The sequence below is a fragment of the Hipposideros armiger genome, unplaced genomic scaffold, assembly GCF_001890085.2.
Source record: "Hipposideros armiger isolate ML-2016 unplaced genomic scaffold, ASM189008v1 scaffold_66, whole genome shotgun sequence".
NCBI classification, from domain to species: Eukaryota; Metazoa; Chordata; class Mammalia; order Chiroptera; family Hipposideridae; genus Hipposideros; species Hipposideros armiger.
Window position 1 is genome coordinate 4,490,505 of NW_017731416.1, and position 18,157 is coordinate 4,508,661.

The window sequence follows — 18,157 nt, forward strand, 5'->3', positions numbered from 1 at the left end:
GCTCCACCAACCATTTTGAGTGTGGCTTTTTCTTGTTTAGGCATTCACTTGGTTGGTGCAGATTAACTTGGTTTCTGGAATTCTCACAAAGCTATTTTGATTGTTGTTATGTATTTGTTTATTGTTTCTGTCGGGAAACAAGGGCCTGGAGGTTCCTAGTCAGTTATATTGCTGACGTCACCTCTCTAATATCTCGTTTAAAATGTTATTTTGTTTTATATTACCATTGTGGAATTAGTAGTATAAAGAAAATGAAATCCAAATAGGATAGACTGGCATCATATGAAAAATAAGCCTATATAGCTATTTGATTTTGAATACTCTGAGGGTTACCTCCTTAATTCTAAATAATCAAGGCATACTTTCATTGCTTGATTCAATTTTGAATTGTACAAATCATTTTATACAACAGAAGATGAGGCTTATAATAGAGTTGTCTTTCCTTCCAGTTATGGTTATATTTTTACATTTAAGTTTCCATTTGTTATTTTTATAACTTTTTAAAGAATATATTTTAACACAGACACATATGTATATACAGTGCTTTGAATTCCCAGCATGTACAGATTAGAACAACATTCCTCCATTTCTTTTCTGCTACACTATCTTCTGAATTTTGTCAAGTTTTCTAAAATTTATATTCTAATTCTTTCACGCTTTGATTTTTAAAATTTTGAATATTGTTAATTTTGTACCTATAATTCACTATACAACCAAAATGTTATTAACTCTTAAAGAAATACAATTATTCTTCACTAAAACAGCCTCTCAAATGATTTTTTTCTTAAATTTCATTCAAAACATGTTATTTGACCCTGTTCTAGAAGCTCGAGGTACATCCATCCGTCACTCATACCATGTTGTATCTTTGGACATGTTTTTGGTTTATACCAGAACATCTAGAATTGTCTTTCCTTTTTGCTTGTTGACATTTAAAACATGTTTTGTCAGCAAATTACTAAGATCTCAGTTTCAGTATCACCAGCTCAGCGTGGTATTTTAAACTGCAGTTCCTCTTCCATATCCCCAGCTGTTTGTCCAGAGCACTCATCATTTTCAAATCTTTTCTCAATTTATTCATTTGGCTTCCTGTCTGTCACCACCTGTCTCTAGTGGTCACACACACCACTAGAGCGAAAGCTCCTTAGCGGTCAGAGGAATTGTTCACTCTTGTATCCCAGTGCCAATTGTGAGCACATGGTGCTCAATAAAAAATTTTGGATGCATGAATCTTCCAGTTATTAAATGATATCCACTTAATTATGCTTCTTGTAACCAATTTTCCTACAGTCTCGTTCTGATTTGGATAGATTGCTTTTTAGGTCTGCTTCAGACCTAGAAATCCTGAGATTTCTCTTAATTACATGACTAGATTTGTTCTACTTGTTCCTGCAAAGCATACTCTCAAGGAAGTGTTTCAGGCAGGGTTTGTGGAAAAGGTTTTGATTTCCTGCTAGTCTGATCATCTTTACTTTGCAATCTCACTGCATTGAGAGTTCAGCTGTACATAGAATACTAGTTCAAAATGATCTCTCTGAGAACTTTGAGGCAAGTGCTGTATTACATTCTAGATCTCACAGGTGCTGCTGAGAAATCTGGTAATCCTTAGAAGGAATAATTGGAGAACTAATGTCATTTCCCAAAGCTTCAGAACAAAAGATCAACTGAGGACTGTGAAATGTGAGAGTATAAACGCAAAAACAATTTTTTGAAATTTCAAAATACAAATGAGATTTTTCTTTTTTTTTTTAAAGATTTTTATTGGAGAATTGGGGGGATGGGAACAGAGCTGGGGAATCGGGGGAAGGAGAACAGACAAGTTGCTGTCCTTTTGTTCTTCAGTCTAGTTGTGGAGGACGTTGCTTCACTGGCCCAAGTTGGCACCATCATTGCGCTCTTCCTGGGAGAGGCAGATCAGTCGCTAGCTTCTGGACGGCCGCTCACTGCGGCTGCTGGCCGCTCACGCTGGCTGCTGGCTACACACGGTAGCCCATGGCAACCTACTGCAGCAGGGGCTGCAGCCTACGCCATTGCCAGTGACTCATGACAGCCCAGCTCTCCAGGTCGAGCTGTTGTTCAGCATCTTAGCTGTAGAGGGCAGCATCACTGGCCCTCATATGTGGGATCCAAACCAGGGCCCTGCTGCTCAGAGCTGGCATCCCAAACCAACTCTTAGCCCAACGCGCCACTTGGCCAGCCCCGAGGTCATTCCTTTTTGATATTCCTCTTTTGTCTCCAAAGCATCTCCCTTGCTTTCTTTTTGTAAAAGAAACTTTTTCACAAGTTTTAGCAAATTCCTCTAAATTGCAGGTTGTACCACCAGAATTCTCCATTTAACGCCTCATCCCTCATGTGACTTACCAGTGATATTTTCCTAGTGTTTACCTGCCACATTAGTTTCCTTCAGGAATATCAGGCTGGAAAGAGCGAGAAAGGGCTGCTTGTGAGTTTCTGGGTTGCAATAGTAGCTGACCCTGAGATGCTAATGGCCTGAGTGCCATTGTACAGAAGTGGGATGTGGCTGCATGTACAGGACAATCCCGTCACACATTCCTGTCCCTCTCTGCTATCTGTAGGCTGAATGTTTCAGTACCCCCCAGAATTCTTGCTGAAATCCTAATCCCGAAGGTGATGGTATCAGGCGAGGCCTTCAGGTGTAGCTGTCATGAGTGGGATTAGTGCCTCGTGCGAGGCTCCGGAATGATCCAGCCACTTCTACCATGTGAAGGTAGGTGAGGTCCATGACCCAAAAGGGGGCCGTCATCCCCCCATGCCGGCACCCCGAAATTGGACTTCAGCCTCCAAAACTGTGAGAAATATCTTTTTCTGTTGTTTATAAGGTACCCAATCTGGGGTATTCTGTTGGAACAGCTGGAATGGACTAAAACGCTTTCCAAGCAGCAAAACTCAGAGGTAAGCAATATCTACAGACATTTTGTGAAAAAATTTTATGTGACAAAATTGATATTACAGGAAACTGGAAAATTCAACTCAGAAATCACTCCATTTTGAAATTCTCAATCTGTGTGCCTCTGACAAACGCAGTTATGATTTTTACCTTCTCTTTGGGCTATTTCTGGTTAGTAAAATATTGATTTTTTTTTAAAGCAACCCAGAAACAGCAAGTGAAGTGTTTTCTGACACTGCCCGAGCAGGCTGGCCCAAAGGGCGCCCCCGTACCCCGGGAGGTGGGCGGCCTGTGGGAGCTCGCGGCACAGAGCTAGGGCCTGGGTGAAAGAGTCAGTCAGTCCAGACATGGGAGAGGCAATGTACACATGGGTTGACCGTGTAGATAGTACGAAAAAGGTAAAGCTCTGAAGATTTTAAAGAAGTTACTTTACTTGCTACTATCCTTTAGAGGAGCAAAACCAAACCAAACACCCATGCCTGGGAAGGCTTTCTGGGCCCAAGGCAGGCTCTCAGCGCCTTTACCTGTCTGAAGCCACTGAACACGTGCATTTTAGGGAGTTATAAAGCACTAGCGAACGCTGGAGCTTGGATTTACAAGAGGAAATTGGGGGTTAGAATAGACATTGTCTTTCCTCTCCTGCTCTTAGCTTCCAGTGAGACTGAAATCATCCTTTCTTACACACCAAGGTCACCACTCTTTCAGCAACTGCTCTAAGGACCCAGGTCAAAACGTTTGGATCTTCTTATTCAGGAAGTAGCTTTTCTAGTAAACTTTTTTTTTTTCTTCTACGCATCAAAGGCAGGCCAGATAGAAAAACTACTAAGATGATGAGATTAAGAGGATAAGAGTAAAGATCAAAAGGAGCCCAAGGGATTCATGTATCTGGTTGAAAGCACTTAAAACAAAAAACAAACACACCTAGTCTTGGGGAAAAAAAACAACTAAAAGTTAAGGTGCCAAAATATAAAAAGGCAGATTAAATGAGTCATTTAATGATTTAATAAGTTCCCTTGCTGGACCACTCTGGACGGAGATAATAAATTGAAGGTTAAATTTCAACTGTTTTCTTTCCAATCTGCTAAAAGCATATTTTAATGAGGATATAATTTCCTCCTGTCTACACCAATTGTGTAGATTTTTGCATTTTCACAAGTTTTAGCAAATTCCAGACCATCTCTGACACTATAGATTTGTCCTACTTTTTGTGCTCATCTAATGAGCCCTCCCTTCTCCATTTTATGCATGTCCTTTGAAAACATGCTCAAAATACAGCTCCTGATACACAAACATCAGTTTCTTCAGGTACTTTTCTTAACTGGGGTATCCTACCGGATTGTCAGTATTTTAACAAAAAACTTCTTGGGGGCGGGGGGGGGCGTCAAGGAACTTCATCTTAACCCCATTTCCCTTTAGAGTCTTTGGACATAAGATGAGGACAAAAATCATCAAAACTTTTTTTTTTCTTTAAAGACTTTATTGGGGAATTGGGGAAGGCTACCAGCCAAGTTGTTGTTCTTCAATCTTCGTTGTGGAGGGCGCCAGTCGCCATCTGGCTTCCAGTCGGCAGCTTGTAGCCTCTAAGCTCAAGGTGCTGTGTTCAATCTTAGTTGCGGGTGGGCATAGCTACCATCCCATGTGGGAGTCAAACCAGCAGCTTTGTTGTTAAGAGCACATGCTCTATCCACTGAGCCATCCAGGCGGCAGCTCAGCTCAAGGTGCCTAGTTCAGTCTTAGTTGCGGGTGGATATAGTCCACCATAGAACAGGCAATCTTGTTACACCAGCTGAGCCATCCTGCTACCTGTTGGCAGCTCAGTGACAGCTCAGCTCGGATGCAGCGTCACTGGCCCTTGTGGGATCCAAACCGGTGGCCCTGTTGCTCAGAGCTTGTGCTCTTAAGCCAACTCTTAAGCAACTGAGCCACTCAGCTGGCCCTATCAAAACTTTTGAACTACTCCTTGCTAATCCTTTTCTCATTGATTTTTCTGTTTTAGAATATTGTGTAGCAATTTTCATGATACAGCCAAGCCCACCAGACCTAGTTTCAGCATTTCACCTAACGGGATGTATTTGGTGAGTATATATTGGGTTGTAGGAAAAGTCATGATGTATTTTTTTCTGTTTTTCGTTGGAAAAATGTGTCATGAATTTTTCGACAACCCAATAGATATGTTTTGTTCTAAACCAGGGTTTCTCAGCTGTGGCCCTGTGAGGGTGGACAAATCTTTGTTTTGGGGGGCTGGCCTGTGTTGAGCCGCCTCCCTGGTTTCTAGCCCCATCAGGTGTCAGCAACCTGTTCCCCGCCCTTCCTCAAGTTGTGACTATCAAAAATACCTCCAGAAATTGCCAACCATTCCCTGAGGAACAAAACTGCCCAGCAGGGAACCAGTGTCCTAAACTATTTTGGGAGCGAATGCTGACCTGCGCAAACTTGCAGTGATGTTGGAAAGGCTATTTGGTAGCTGATAGGTAGCTGATAGCTGCATGAAGCTATTTAAGCCTTGAACTGTGACTAGTGTGGGTGAGGAACAGAATTCTTTTAAATCCTACATATACTGTGAGGACAAACTGCTTCAGCATGAGAAACTGAACAGGTATTTGATTCCTTTGTTAAAAATCACATGTGATGTTGACAGGCAATGCAAATTCGGAGAAAAGAATTATTTTTTTAAATTCCTATTTCCAAACATTTAAGGTTCATTCTGAACAGGCATTTGTTAAATTCTAAGGTAAAGTCAAAGATTACAAGTTTAGAAATTTAAATCCCCTTTTAAAGAGAAAAGTGATAAATTATTTCTGCATAACAGTCTTAAACGAAAATGTAACAATGCTAAAAAGATGCTCTAAGTGAATTCTGGTAATATCCTAGAAAGGTAAAAAACTGAAAGGAAAAACCAAACCAGGATTGAAAGAAAACATTTATTGAATCAATAATTTCTTTTTAATATCTACAAGCCAACACTGAACTCTATTTAAGAATGAACACAATGTACAAAAAAGGTATGCTTATATTATAAAAATAAGTCAATTTTATCTTTTGGGTGCTGAGCAGAAGTCATTTTAAACAAAATCAAGGCAAACTTGCTCTACAGAACTGCTATAATTTCATCGCACCCGGAAGCTGACACAGTCACACGGTGCCTGTGGCGGGAGGCACAGGGCCCAGTCCCCATGCAGCACAAGGACCCAGGGGAGCACCTGTGTCAAGAGCGCAGGTCACTGATAACACCACTGTGTCATTAAACCTTCTCTCAGTTTCCCTCGCTTAACAGTTATTAGCATGTATTTCAGCAAAGTTATTAACAGTCAATCTTATTTAATTAGCTTCAATTTTAAAATGAGATACATTGCTATGGGGACCAACCTACCTCCTGAGATTCGTAATCCCACTTAGGAATGTGGGAAAGCTGCCTCCTCCACACTCAGCTATCTTCAAGCTGTCCTAGAAAAGCTGTGCCCAAGGTTGCTATCTTAGGATGTCTGGTACTCGTGAATGTATTGGCACCTTCGTTGGCATGTCCTTGTACAGTGTGGCCATTGTGCCCTGAAGATAGTGACGGCCCTGGGCTTACCATGGGGACACGCTCACGGGAGTAGTTGGTCCTTGGAGAAGCAGAAAAGATAGCGATTGGAAAATAAGTAAAATCAAATTATTTGCTGGGGAAAAGGGACCATGGCTTCCCTGTCTTGTTGTTCCAGGAGTTAGATGACAACTATAAAAACTGTAGGAATTTTAAAAGTCAAAATAGAAGTAGGTTAAATGGCACCAGTGCTGACAATGCCAGGAAATGGAGTCTGTCTTTTCCAGAGCTGCTGCACAGCAGTGTCCCTGGCAGAACAGCTACACAGGGAACGCATGACACAGATGAATAGAAGTTATTATTACATGAACTGCAGGAAGCCTATTGTGATTACTAAGCGTATGTTTTCCTTGACAAGATTCTGTAAGAGACTGATGCCTGTGAAGGCTCAAAGTTGCAGAAAGACTGAGTAATCAATCTCATGTCCTGCCGTCCCAGGTTAAGTCAAAAGACCTGGGGGAGAAATGCTTTCATGTTTTGCCTACACACACACACACACCCAGTATTTATTCAGCTACCTGTTTCATAAGAACCTGGGACTAAGGTGAGAGGAAAGGGATAAAAAAGGAAAACGATCCCTTTCAAATACCTAATTCCTCACAGCTAAGTTTTCAGTTAAGCCCCATTTGCTGCAGAAAATGTTAATTCTACCAAAGTGGTTAGACAGGGCTAGATGGGACAGACAGTGGTTTGCATTCTTGTTAAAATGTAAATCCTTACTGGCTTAATGCTACACCCTTATGGGGAAGGACAAGCATTAACAGAAATATCTGAAATACACACAATTTGTGAGAATAAACATAGTTTGGAACCTAAGAAAAGTCCCCATACAGGTGGTTTTCACGGGCAACGATGCATCCAGGTGTGTATGTTGCTCTGGGCAAATTCCACTGCCCAAAATATGCGGAGTATGGAAAGGCCAGCGCATCTGCAGGTAGGCGGAACGGCCAGAAGTTCAACCCACTGCTCCTGGAAACATACAAGCAATAACAGGAGGGCTACAAAAGACGGGAACAGCTCCTAAGATGCCCAGAGCCAGGCTGGAGGAGGGTGTTACCACAACACTCAGGTACAACCACACCTGCTTACAATCACAGGTCCTTACTCTCAAAATAAATATAGTGAACATTTACAACAGAATGAATGCAAACTTTTATTGTAATTCTAACTAAATAGACCAAAAAGTCATACTTCTAAAATAAGCTACAGGTTACCTTTTTTGTGAAACTGGTGTGACTGGGTGCCACAGCTAACCTTTCTCTAATAGCAGCAGTATCATCAGCCCGTGGGCTCCCATACGAAGCAACTCCTTAAAGCATGCAGATATCTATTCTGCTGAAGTTTCAAATGAATAAAAATGATCATTGTGCTTATGGGTCTCATACCTTTCAAAATATACATAAATGGCGACGAATTAACAAATGATAGCAGGTCCTTGCATACCAATAAAATCATAAGGCAGAAGGTTGGAGGTGAAGAGATGTTTAAAATGGGAAAGAAAATGCAAAATAGTGCTAGCATTCACAAAAAAGATCATGCTAAGACCAGATCCATATTGATAAAAATTGGGATTTTGGCCACACATCTACAGCACTGTCGTGAGTCCACAGCCATGTATGTCAGCTGGAGGAAACGCAGGAGTCACCTGACAGCAGCTGCTTCGGGGCAGAACAGTGATGTCTCGTTGGAGTAATCACAACAGGATGAACGCGATGCCATCACACTTCTTTGTTGTAATTGAAAAGAAAAGAAAAGCAGTCACAACAAAAAAATTAAAGACTAGTGGAAAGAGAAAACACAGAAATTCACAATGACCTACAAAACCAAAAGAAAAACCAAATTAGTTTTACACTTTAGGGGTTCATCCTTCTTAAAAGTTGATAATTAAATTTATCAGTAACATGGCACTAAATGTAAAATCACTAAACATGGGATTCTGCACAGTACCAACAGTCAAATAATTTCACTGTTTGAAGACCACCCAAATGGCATCTTGTCACCAGACTCTCGGGCAAAGCCCCTTCCCCAACCAGATGTCTTAAAGCCTTTCAAGTCTTCATAAGAAAAGAGTAACCTAAAACTAATATTCAAGCTGCAGTAATGCTGTGATTATTACTTGAAACATTCAGCCAAGTATTTTTGCCTTTTGTTCACAATTTTTAAAAAACACCAAAACACAGCTGACCCCTAAACAACATGAGGGTTAGGGCCACTGACCCCCTGCGCAGTCGAAAACCTAGGTAGGTGTAACTTTTGACTCCCCTGAAAGCTAATAGCCTACTGTTGCCCTGACAACAGTCAATTAACACATATTTTGTATGTTATATGTATTACTATACACTGTATTCTTACAATAAAGTAAGCTAGAGAAAAGGCTATATTGAAGTCATAAGGAAAAAAAATCCACATGTAAGTGGACCCGCACAAGTCAAACTCGTGTTGTTCAAGGGTCACCTGTATCTAGCTCTTAACCCCAGACTGAAGGCCGTCTCTGCCACCAGCTGTCTGGCCCTGACGTGCGGCCCGGTCCCAGGTACTCACGGGAGTGGGGCTATCCTGCCTTCGTGTCCACGAGCTGCACGCTGGCTGGCATCCCGCCCCCATAGCCCCCCTTGGACTGCATCTGGTTCTGAATGGAGCTAACCTAAAACAAGACAGAAACAGGACGAGTGGTGAGGTAATTACAGCTTTTGTTGGCCACAACTCCCTCCTCCCCAAATACAAAAAATATCATTTTTGTAATTCACAAGGTACTTGGTAACATTATCAAAAGCAGTAAAAGTATACAAATCATACTCAACTTTCAGTTCCTCAACCTCAAGTATCTTCTTGAGAGGAGATGGAAGTGGAGCAGCAAAAAATACATTTTTGAAAGCCATGTGGTAAAATTTACATACTTGATACAGTCTGATAACTACAAGTCTGAACGAGTCTGAGACTCCAAGGACTTGGACTGTAGTCCAGATTTATTTATGAGTGTTGTAACTCTGGGTAAACTATCCTCTGAATATCCAGCTGCTTATCTGTAAAATGGTTAAAAGGATAATCTCTCCCAACTACATTACTGGGGTATTTTCTTTCTTTGCTGAAACAAAGGCACATAAAGTTGTTTGCAAACAGTGACATGCTCTCTGTGTCATCATTATTCCAATCTTATTTGTGTCAACTGGAAGCAAAGAATAAGAAAAGCAGGCTAGGTTGCTAGAAAAAGGAGCCATGAGGCGGCTTTTGGGGGCTGACCTAACAGTAAAGAGCACAGCAGTTGGGTCTAATACATGGAATCAGCTCAGAGGGCCCTTTATGATGGGGGTGGGGGGAGGCCGCACCATCCATCCAATTATTTACTGCACATAAAATATAACAGGAAACATGACATGCGAGGTGCTTTAATGATCCTGAGTCAGTATGTTTAAAGGGAGCAGTAAAACTCGCCTAAGTTATTGTTGGAGTGAGGCAGGTTTAAATACATTCTAATAGAAGAGAATAGATTCCGAAGGGTTTAAGTGAGAAAATATGATTGGCTCTTAAAATGGGTACACTTTACCCATTTACTGAAAAACTTACTAACGTGGAACCTCGAAGTCCTGATTTCACATAATGTGTTGCTGTAATCTGCATTCTCATTAGTCAGGTGACTTCCTTAGAAGAGTGTGAGGAGACAGCCCTAATTCATGTGTGGCTCCTTTCTGGCAAATTCCATCATGTTTTGTACCACAAAGTTGATTTCACCCTGGTACCAAGCAATTCCCCACCTAACGTGACATGGTAGTGCTTAGAGATATTTCTGGCCTATTTGAAAATGCCGCCTTTGAGGCCATGCAGATTCTTTTTCCTCCACAGTTCTTCAATTTGAAACTAAAAGACTTGGATTTTCTAATGGTAACTCTTCAGTGTTGAGCTTGAATGTATTATGGTAACTATGGACATACAATATTTTAACACAGTAGGGCTCTATTATAAAAAGGGCCACAGAAACCTTTTCTAGTGAGAAACTAGTGAAAGGTAGTCAGGGAGAGCCATGTGTTTGGGGTAAAAAAGAAACTACGAGTCATCAGACCATCCAGTGGCCCGGCATCGCCTGGCTGTTTCACGTGCATCAAGTCACGTCCTCATCCCAGCGGCTCAGTCATTAGGCTGGACAAACTTAAAAGAAAATATTTTTCTGGATAAACCGCGTGTCTTCCTTGTGCTTCTGTCCTCTGTGCACTGCACAGGAGAACAATTCTCAGCGAGTCAGGCTTCACAAGTGACAGCTATCACTTGAAACGCTTGGGAAACCAGATTCCACAATCCTCAGTCTAATCACTTGGAGCCCTGGGGGGAAGGGGCTGCAAGTGCCTTCGTGACGACAAACTAACACAGGCATGACTATGAAGAGCCTTATTTGGTCCTAAACAACTAAACTACTTCATAAAAACACGTCACTAAGCAGAGAAAGCTGTGGGGACGCTGCAGGGCGAGACCTCCACCGCGGGCCCATGTGGCTCCTGCATCTCAGCAGGAAAGGCAGACACACAAGCCCTGCAAGCAGGGGCCAGTCCTCAGCTCCACCTGCGCCGATGGAAGAGCCACACACAAATGCCAGGCTTTTCATAGAGACAGACAAAATGCCAGTGGGAATCCGGAAGGAAATTCTGAGTTGTGTATAAATACCATGATCTAAAATGTTCATGTGTTCTATATAGGTATTCCTAAAACCTGAAGACATTTGTTGATGAGAAAGATTAAAATTCAGCATACATAATAAATTTGAAACCATTCATTCTATATTAACCATAGTAACAAAAGGCATAGGGTCCCATTCAGTCTTTTCAACAAAGCTACTGTATTGTATTCTGACAGCACCTGACAACCTCTTACAGTTCCACAAAAAGCAGCTGAATGAAACAAAGGATTTTTCCTACAGATATAAAACAAACAAGCTGTTTCCTTTTACAGAAGGTACAAATGTCGTTCCTTTGCTTACCTAGTAACTGAAGTTTGCTGTATCCAGGATACCCACCAACCTATGTTAAAAGTCTGTTCTCTTGTTAAGTCTTTTGTTAACGCTGTCCAGCAAGTATACAATGGATCATAATTTTGTGTTTATAAAAAGCCTTATTGACTTTCTGGTTCTAAACACTTTGGGCTCATTTAGACACATCTGTTTACTTTAGCTATAGGGCAGAGCCCTAATAAAAACCTTCATTTGGTGGGGCTTCTATTATGCTGGACTCCGTTTTTCTCTTAGATGAAAATTGAGGAATAAAAGAGTTCAGCTGAATAAATCAAGTCTATTCTGAAATTCACTGAAACCTCTACAAAAGACAGCAGACAGTTCGTTTTTCTTATTTCTGGTCCTTCATATCCTACTGGCAAATCCTTTAAAGTATTTATTCAGGAGAAGGGTAGCTGTTCAGTACCAGAAATAGAAACAAATGCATAACTTGGCAAATTAGACGAGAGATTAATTTTTCATTGTTCATTTTGTCTCTTCTAGCTCACATTACATATTTATATTCAATGTCGACAAATTCACTTAGCACAGTGTCATCACTAAAAACGTGTGTCCTCATCACACACAGGCCTCGTGTCCATGTCCCACCGACACACTTACTGAATTCATCCCACTGAACAGGTCTCCTGATCCCACGTGGGCCGTGTGCACGAAGTTTGTGGGCTCGCCAATCATGCTTCGGTCGATCCGCCGGCGCCTTTTCTAAAATATGAGCACATGTTGAAAAAATGATCTTGTTAGCAGGCAAGTTATTCTGATGTATATACTATGGATGAATGACTTTGTTTAATATAATAAATTTGCTCAGGACACAAAAATACCTAGCATCTTATGACAAAACCTCCAAGAAAATATACATACACACCAAAATGACTGGTAAAGGTTATCATTCAGAATTTAAAACAGATTATTGGTCTAGCTTTGGCCATCGACATATTAGTAAAATAACCGTTTTATTCTTTTTTTAAAATGAGACACACGTGAAATTATCATCAGTAATCATTACTGTTAGCAAAGAATACATTGTGCTTTGAGTAGAACGCTCTGATTTGTAACACCAGTTCTCAGTGATGTTAAAACAGTCACAAGTTTTCCATGACTAGATCCCATGACCTAACTGGGAGGAGGGGCCGCTGGCAGAGCGATCTAACAGCAGCTCAGCTCTTCCCGTTTACTTCCCTCTCAACAGTATACTCCTGAAACTGCAGTCTGCCTCGAAACTAAGACAAGTTATGTATGAACTTGTTGGATTAGGTTGCCTTTGAACGTAATATTTTGTTTGTATCTCTGAAATGTGCGCTTGATCCTGATAAATCCTCAAACCTTAACAAGACAGACTCAGGTGACAGCTCCTTAGGATCAGAACATGATTTTCTACAGCCACAAAAGCAGAAAGTTCATGCGCAAATGTTAGAAGCCGGTAGACATTACTTGACTGTCATCTAGCTTCTGTCGCTGCAGACTGGAATCCCACATGGTGTCTGCAGGACAGCAGGCGTGGCCCGAAGCCTGATGTGCAGAGGGGGCCACCTGGCCCTGCGAGAGCCCCTCAAGCAGGCCAGGCAGGGCCCATTTCAAAGAATAAGACCTGCTTTCACGCCACTGGGGGTCCGGACCATCTTTTACCCTGGGAACACACAGAAGTGACTTCTAAACTTCCGAATCTGCATCGTTTCCTCCGCAGGGAGTGTTTGGGGCTTAGCAGAAGGCGCCAGGCCTGCCTCTCCACCTGAGTGACTATTCTAATCGCTGAGTTACTGCAGGAAGATGCTGGGAGAGAAAAGTCACCATGGTGCTCTTGGGCCACAACCCATCTCACCCCAAAATGTTTCTTAAAAGAACGGATAGGACTGTGAATCAATATGCTTGTGAAAGGGGTACTCTATACATTCATAAATAATATTACACACATTCTCAAGACGGAGGGAGGATGTTCCAATGCAGATAATTGACTTAAAAGACTACTCTCACACTGAAAAGCAAGGGACAGGAAAACTTCAACTTACATCATAATGATTATGCTCGGTAATTTATAAATCTGAAAATAGTGAATATTTTTAAACTTGAACTTTCCTGAGGTGAGAGTCAAATTTTCCCTTTAGTATTAGAAGGTTTCTTCATACCCTCTAATGTCACCTTGACTTTATGATATAAAAGTGGGGGCTTTCGGCCCCTCCTTCCCTTAGGGTAGAAGGAGCACAGCTCTTACAGGTAGAAGGGACGATCCAACTGGTCTTGAAAGGCCACACTCCATGACAGCTACCAGTGGAAAACGGGCTGGAGGGGGGTGCAAAGGAAGTTGTTCTGATGATGCTGGTGAGGACATTACTTAGATGCAACCAACAGCAGCAGAGATGAAAGGAAGTGGAAGATTCAAGAGGCGTTCGGTGGATAAAACCCACAGCATCTGCTTGTTGGCTGGATTTGGGAACTGAGGGAGAGGGGGAACTTAAGAGAGATGCACAGATTTCAGATCTGAAAAGCACGGGCCCTGAGGTAGCGAATCCTCGAGGAGGGGCAGGCTCAGGAGGAAGAGGAAAGATGCAGCCTAAGACACTGAATCTGAGGTGTCCGTGAGGCAGCCAGGTGAAGTTCTCAAGAGGGCAAGCTGGATATACGGTAACAGGATTCTGAAAGGCTAAACTGAAGAAACAGTCACCACTATAGTCAAGCTGTACGAGTTAATGCGACTTCCTCAGGGGAAAAGTGCACAGACGAACCTATCTAACGTTGGGTGGAAGAAAATAAACAACAGAGGCCAAAAATAAACATCCTGAAGTTAGGAAGAAACTCAGGGATGTCTTCTTGAAAGCTCAAGGAGGGAGAGTAGGCAACACAGCTGAAACTGGCAAGAGTCAGGGGGACCGAGACGTGTCCGCTGGACGCAGCCGAGTGAAGCGACCACCCTCCAGGGGTGGTGTCCGTGCAGCACTGGGAGCGACGGCGCTGGAGGGGCTCAGGGGTGTCCCAGTGGGGAGACAGGGCCTCTGACCCGGGCGGGGAGAGGGGGAAATGAGGACAGACTGAATATTCCTGTGAGGATTAGAAAGACTTGATTATGCTTAATTTCTGATGAGAAAGAGCCAGTAAGAGAAACACTGAAGTAAAGAAAAATGGAGGATTATCAACATGAGGTTACAGAGAAGCAGGAAGGAGGGATGCAGACACTGGCCGAGGTGTTCTCTAGGCTTCAACGATAACATGCTTAATGAATCACAAGCCTGGATTCTCAGTATAATTAAATCTCTTAAAATATAAAAATGTGCTACTTCTCAGGCACATGCAGACATCTGCAGAACGCTACTTTTTTGGTGTGCTGTGCTGTATTAAGAATACAAGAGAGACAAGATTCAAATCTTGGGCAATCAAGGGGAATTCCAGAGGCACCTCTGCAAAGAAAAACAGGAAGTGGCGCTCTGGGCTCTGACGTGCGCTGTTGTCAGGGGCAGAGTCGCCGATGGTGCTGGAAACACTGTAGTTTTCACAGGGAGCTCTATTAAGACTCAACCGTCTGAATAATTCTTGCCATCCTTAAAATACTAACATATTCTGCATAAGGTCAGGAACTAGAGGTTCAAAATGAGTAGTTCTGTTAGGGTGAAGAGGTTAAGGAAAACGTGACATTTCCACATAATTGCTTGCCATCACAGTAAAATCATTATTAAAGATAATGAACTCATAATCTGGAGTAGATACAAGCAGGAGAGGTAGTCAAGTTAAGCGCCACTGTGCGAACACATCTGCGTCTTGATACCAACAGACCAACTATAAAAGCACACTTACGGGACAATGGGGAAATTTAAAAACTGAAGATTACATGATAATAAAGAACTTTTAAAATATACTTTGGGGAGTGGTAATAATACTGCAGTTATCTTAAAAAAGGTTCCGGCTCAGCAATAAAAATAAATGAACAATGGATATACTACACATGGAGGAATCTCAAAATAATTATGCTGAGAAGAAATGGCACAAAATAGATACATACTAAATATAATTCCATTTATATAAAGTTATAGAAAATGCAAACTAACACATGGTCACAGAAAGCAGATCAGTGGTTGCTTGGGGAAGTAGATAAGGTGTGAGCAAGAGAGGGATTACAAAGGTACACAAGAACTTGTGGGGGTACATGGATATATTCACTATCTTGATTGTGGTAGTGGCTTCATGGACACATCCAAACTTATCAAATTGTACACTTTAAATATGTGCCCTTTATTGCATGTCAATGTCTAACCACTATGCTGTACACCTGAAACTAATATAATGTTGAATGTCAACTGTAATTTAAAACAAAAAAGAAAAAGACTGTTTAAACCTTAGATATACATACTGAAATATTTTGGGGTAAAATGTGATGTCTAGAACGTGCTTTAAATTCTCCAGTGGGGGTGGGTGTCAGTGGTTTCTCTTCCCTGTGTATATTTGATCATTTTCCTGACAATTTTTTAAACAGATGTTAATTCATTTAGTTTCCTCCTACTCTTACAACTTTACAAAAAAACTTATGTATTGTATACTAGTAAAAATGGTGTAATTACAATTATGAATAGACATTTAATTTCATATCTGATTTACATCAGAACTTAATATTGTCCTCAGTAGCTTTCTGCTACTTTACAATTCTAAAACTGTTCCCTACCCACTTCCTATCTTCCTCCCAAAACTATTAGAAGATATATTTTAAGTTTTTCAAAAATATACTACAGGGAGCGGCCGGGTGGCTCAGTTGGTTAGAAGGCGAGCTCTGAGCAACAGGGCTGTGGGTTTGATTCCCACATGGGCCAGTGAGCTGCACCCTCCGCAACTAACACTGAACACGGCACCTTGAGCTGAGCTGCCAATGGGGTGGCTGAATGGCTCAGTTGGTTCTCAGCGTGTGCTCTTAACAAGGTTGCCGGTTCGACTCCCACATGGGATGGTGGGCTGCGCCCCCTGCAACTAGATTGAAAACAGCGACAGGACTTGGAGCAGAGCTGCGCCCTCCACAACCAAGATTGAAGGTCAACAACTTGACTTGGAGCTGATGGGTCAGCTGATGGGTCCTGGGAAAAGCACACTGTTCCCCAATAAAGTAAAAAATTAATTAATAAAAATATACTAGAGCTACCAAGTATCATATCTAGGTACAATATAAATTTAGTTTAGCACTGTTATTCACATGTATCATCCATGTACTCACATTACATGCTCTTTCTTTAAAAATAAAACAAAAATGGCTGAAATCACAAGGTCCTGTGGCAAGGTCAGCAGATTCAGAGTCCCATTCCCTCTTTCCCTTTTTCTCAGCTCCGTCCTCCACCCTCCTCCTTGTGTCAGCTTTAGTCTCAGGCTGGTGGCAACAAAGTTGCAGCAAATCCAGCCCTTCCATCTGTGTGTAATGACATATAAAGGAATAGCCCTTTATTAAAAATAAGGCAGATTTCCCGGGAGGTCTCCACAGAACTTCCTCTGGCTTGAGTTCTGTGCCCTTAACCAACCCTCTCACACACAGGACGTCTTACTTGAGCCAAGCTCTTCATCCCACTCGCTGCTCAGGGAGAGGAGACTCCCGTGACGGGCACAGAGCCTCATCAGGGATCCCCACGAGCATGCGGGTCCACTGCTCAGACTGCATGTCCTACACAACACGAGGAGCAGAGTGCATGCTGTGGTGACAATGACAATGTCCATCAAGGCAACTACAAGGAAATTTTAAAATTACCAGGCATATATCTTTAAAACTTGGAATACAAAATTCAGAGAAAAGGTTATTCTGTGCTTATTCTTCTGACAGACCCTGCTCTGGTTTCCCACTTATCTCTGCTTTTGTTTATCTTGTGTAAGCTGGTGTTTTCCAGGATATTTTAGGTTCCTTTTCTTCCCTCTCTCAAGTCTTCACTTTATTAACTCTATGCTGATGACTAGTAAATCTATTTTCTCTCTTCTGAGCTTTAGACTGTGGATGGAAAAGGGTCCACATATTAAACCTGACACATTCAGGAAACTGAAAATAACCACAGAGGATGGTATGAACATAAAAATTCCTAACAAAGGTGGGCCATGGCCAGTAGTCACATCCTTGGCCTGTAGCTTCCTTGACAAAGGTCAATCTTTACCTTAAGTGAGCCTGTGTCTGTCGTCTTTTTGCATCTAAAATAACATACCCTTGCAATGTCAGAGTAATCCCTTTGTCTGGACCCCCCCAGGGGGCACAACCCACTACACCAGAGCAGAAAACTACAAAGCCCCTCATTGTTATCTTGTTCCCCAAATACCATCTCTATGTGCTGTAAAATGCTAACTATCCTGTACCCACCAGTGTAAAAGAAGTGTGTGTGTATCCATTTTACTTTGTATCCAATCCCAGGGATTTCCTCACTTTGCTTTCTCTCACCCCCTTAATCTACAACCAGTGGATTTCATGTAACCTTCCTCCTTTGACTCTAAATGTGTAAAATAAGTTGCAAAATGGCCATTTTCCAGAGCATTTTCTCAATCCGTTGAGACTTTGCTTCCTGGCTATTGTCATCAGTTTGGCGCAAATAAACTCATAAGCTTTCTCTTAGGCTGGATGTTTTTCATCGACAAGACTGATATGTTCAGCTGCTTACCAGTCACCTCCATGTGAATGCCCACACAATACTTAAATTCCCAATGTCCAAAGCTGAACACACAATCTTACTTC

At 41.9% G+C, this 18,157-nt stretch overlaps 1 protein-coding gene across 6 annotated transcripts in view; it reads right to left on the reverse strand.

Moving 5' to 3' along the window:
* Positions 1–5,810: 5,810 nt before the first annotated feature.
* CDC42SE2 (CDC42 small effector 2) overlaps positions 5,811–18,157 on the reverse strand; it is a 124,150-nt gene continuing 111,803 nt past the window's right edge. For 5 of the 6 annotated variants that reach the window (XM_019642269.1, XM_019642271.1, XM_019642270.1 and 2 more), the window contains 3 exons: positions 12,088–12,189; positions 9,033–9,135; positions 5,811–8,306 (listed from right to left, as the gene is read on the reverse strand). In XM_019642269.1, the coding sequence (XP_019497814.1) occupies positions 9,043–9,135; positions 12,088–12,189 (195 nt within the window). In that variant the 3' untranslated portion in view covers positions 5,811–8,306; positions 9,033–9,042. The remainder of the gene's footprint in view (positions 8,307–9,032; positions 9,136–12,087; positions 12,190–18,157) is intronic. The other variant, XM_019642267.1, reaches the window with a different exon arrangement.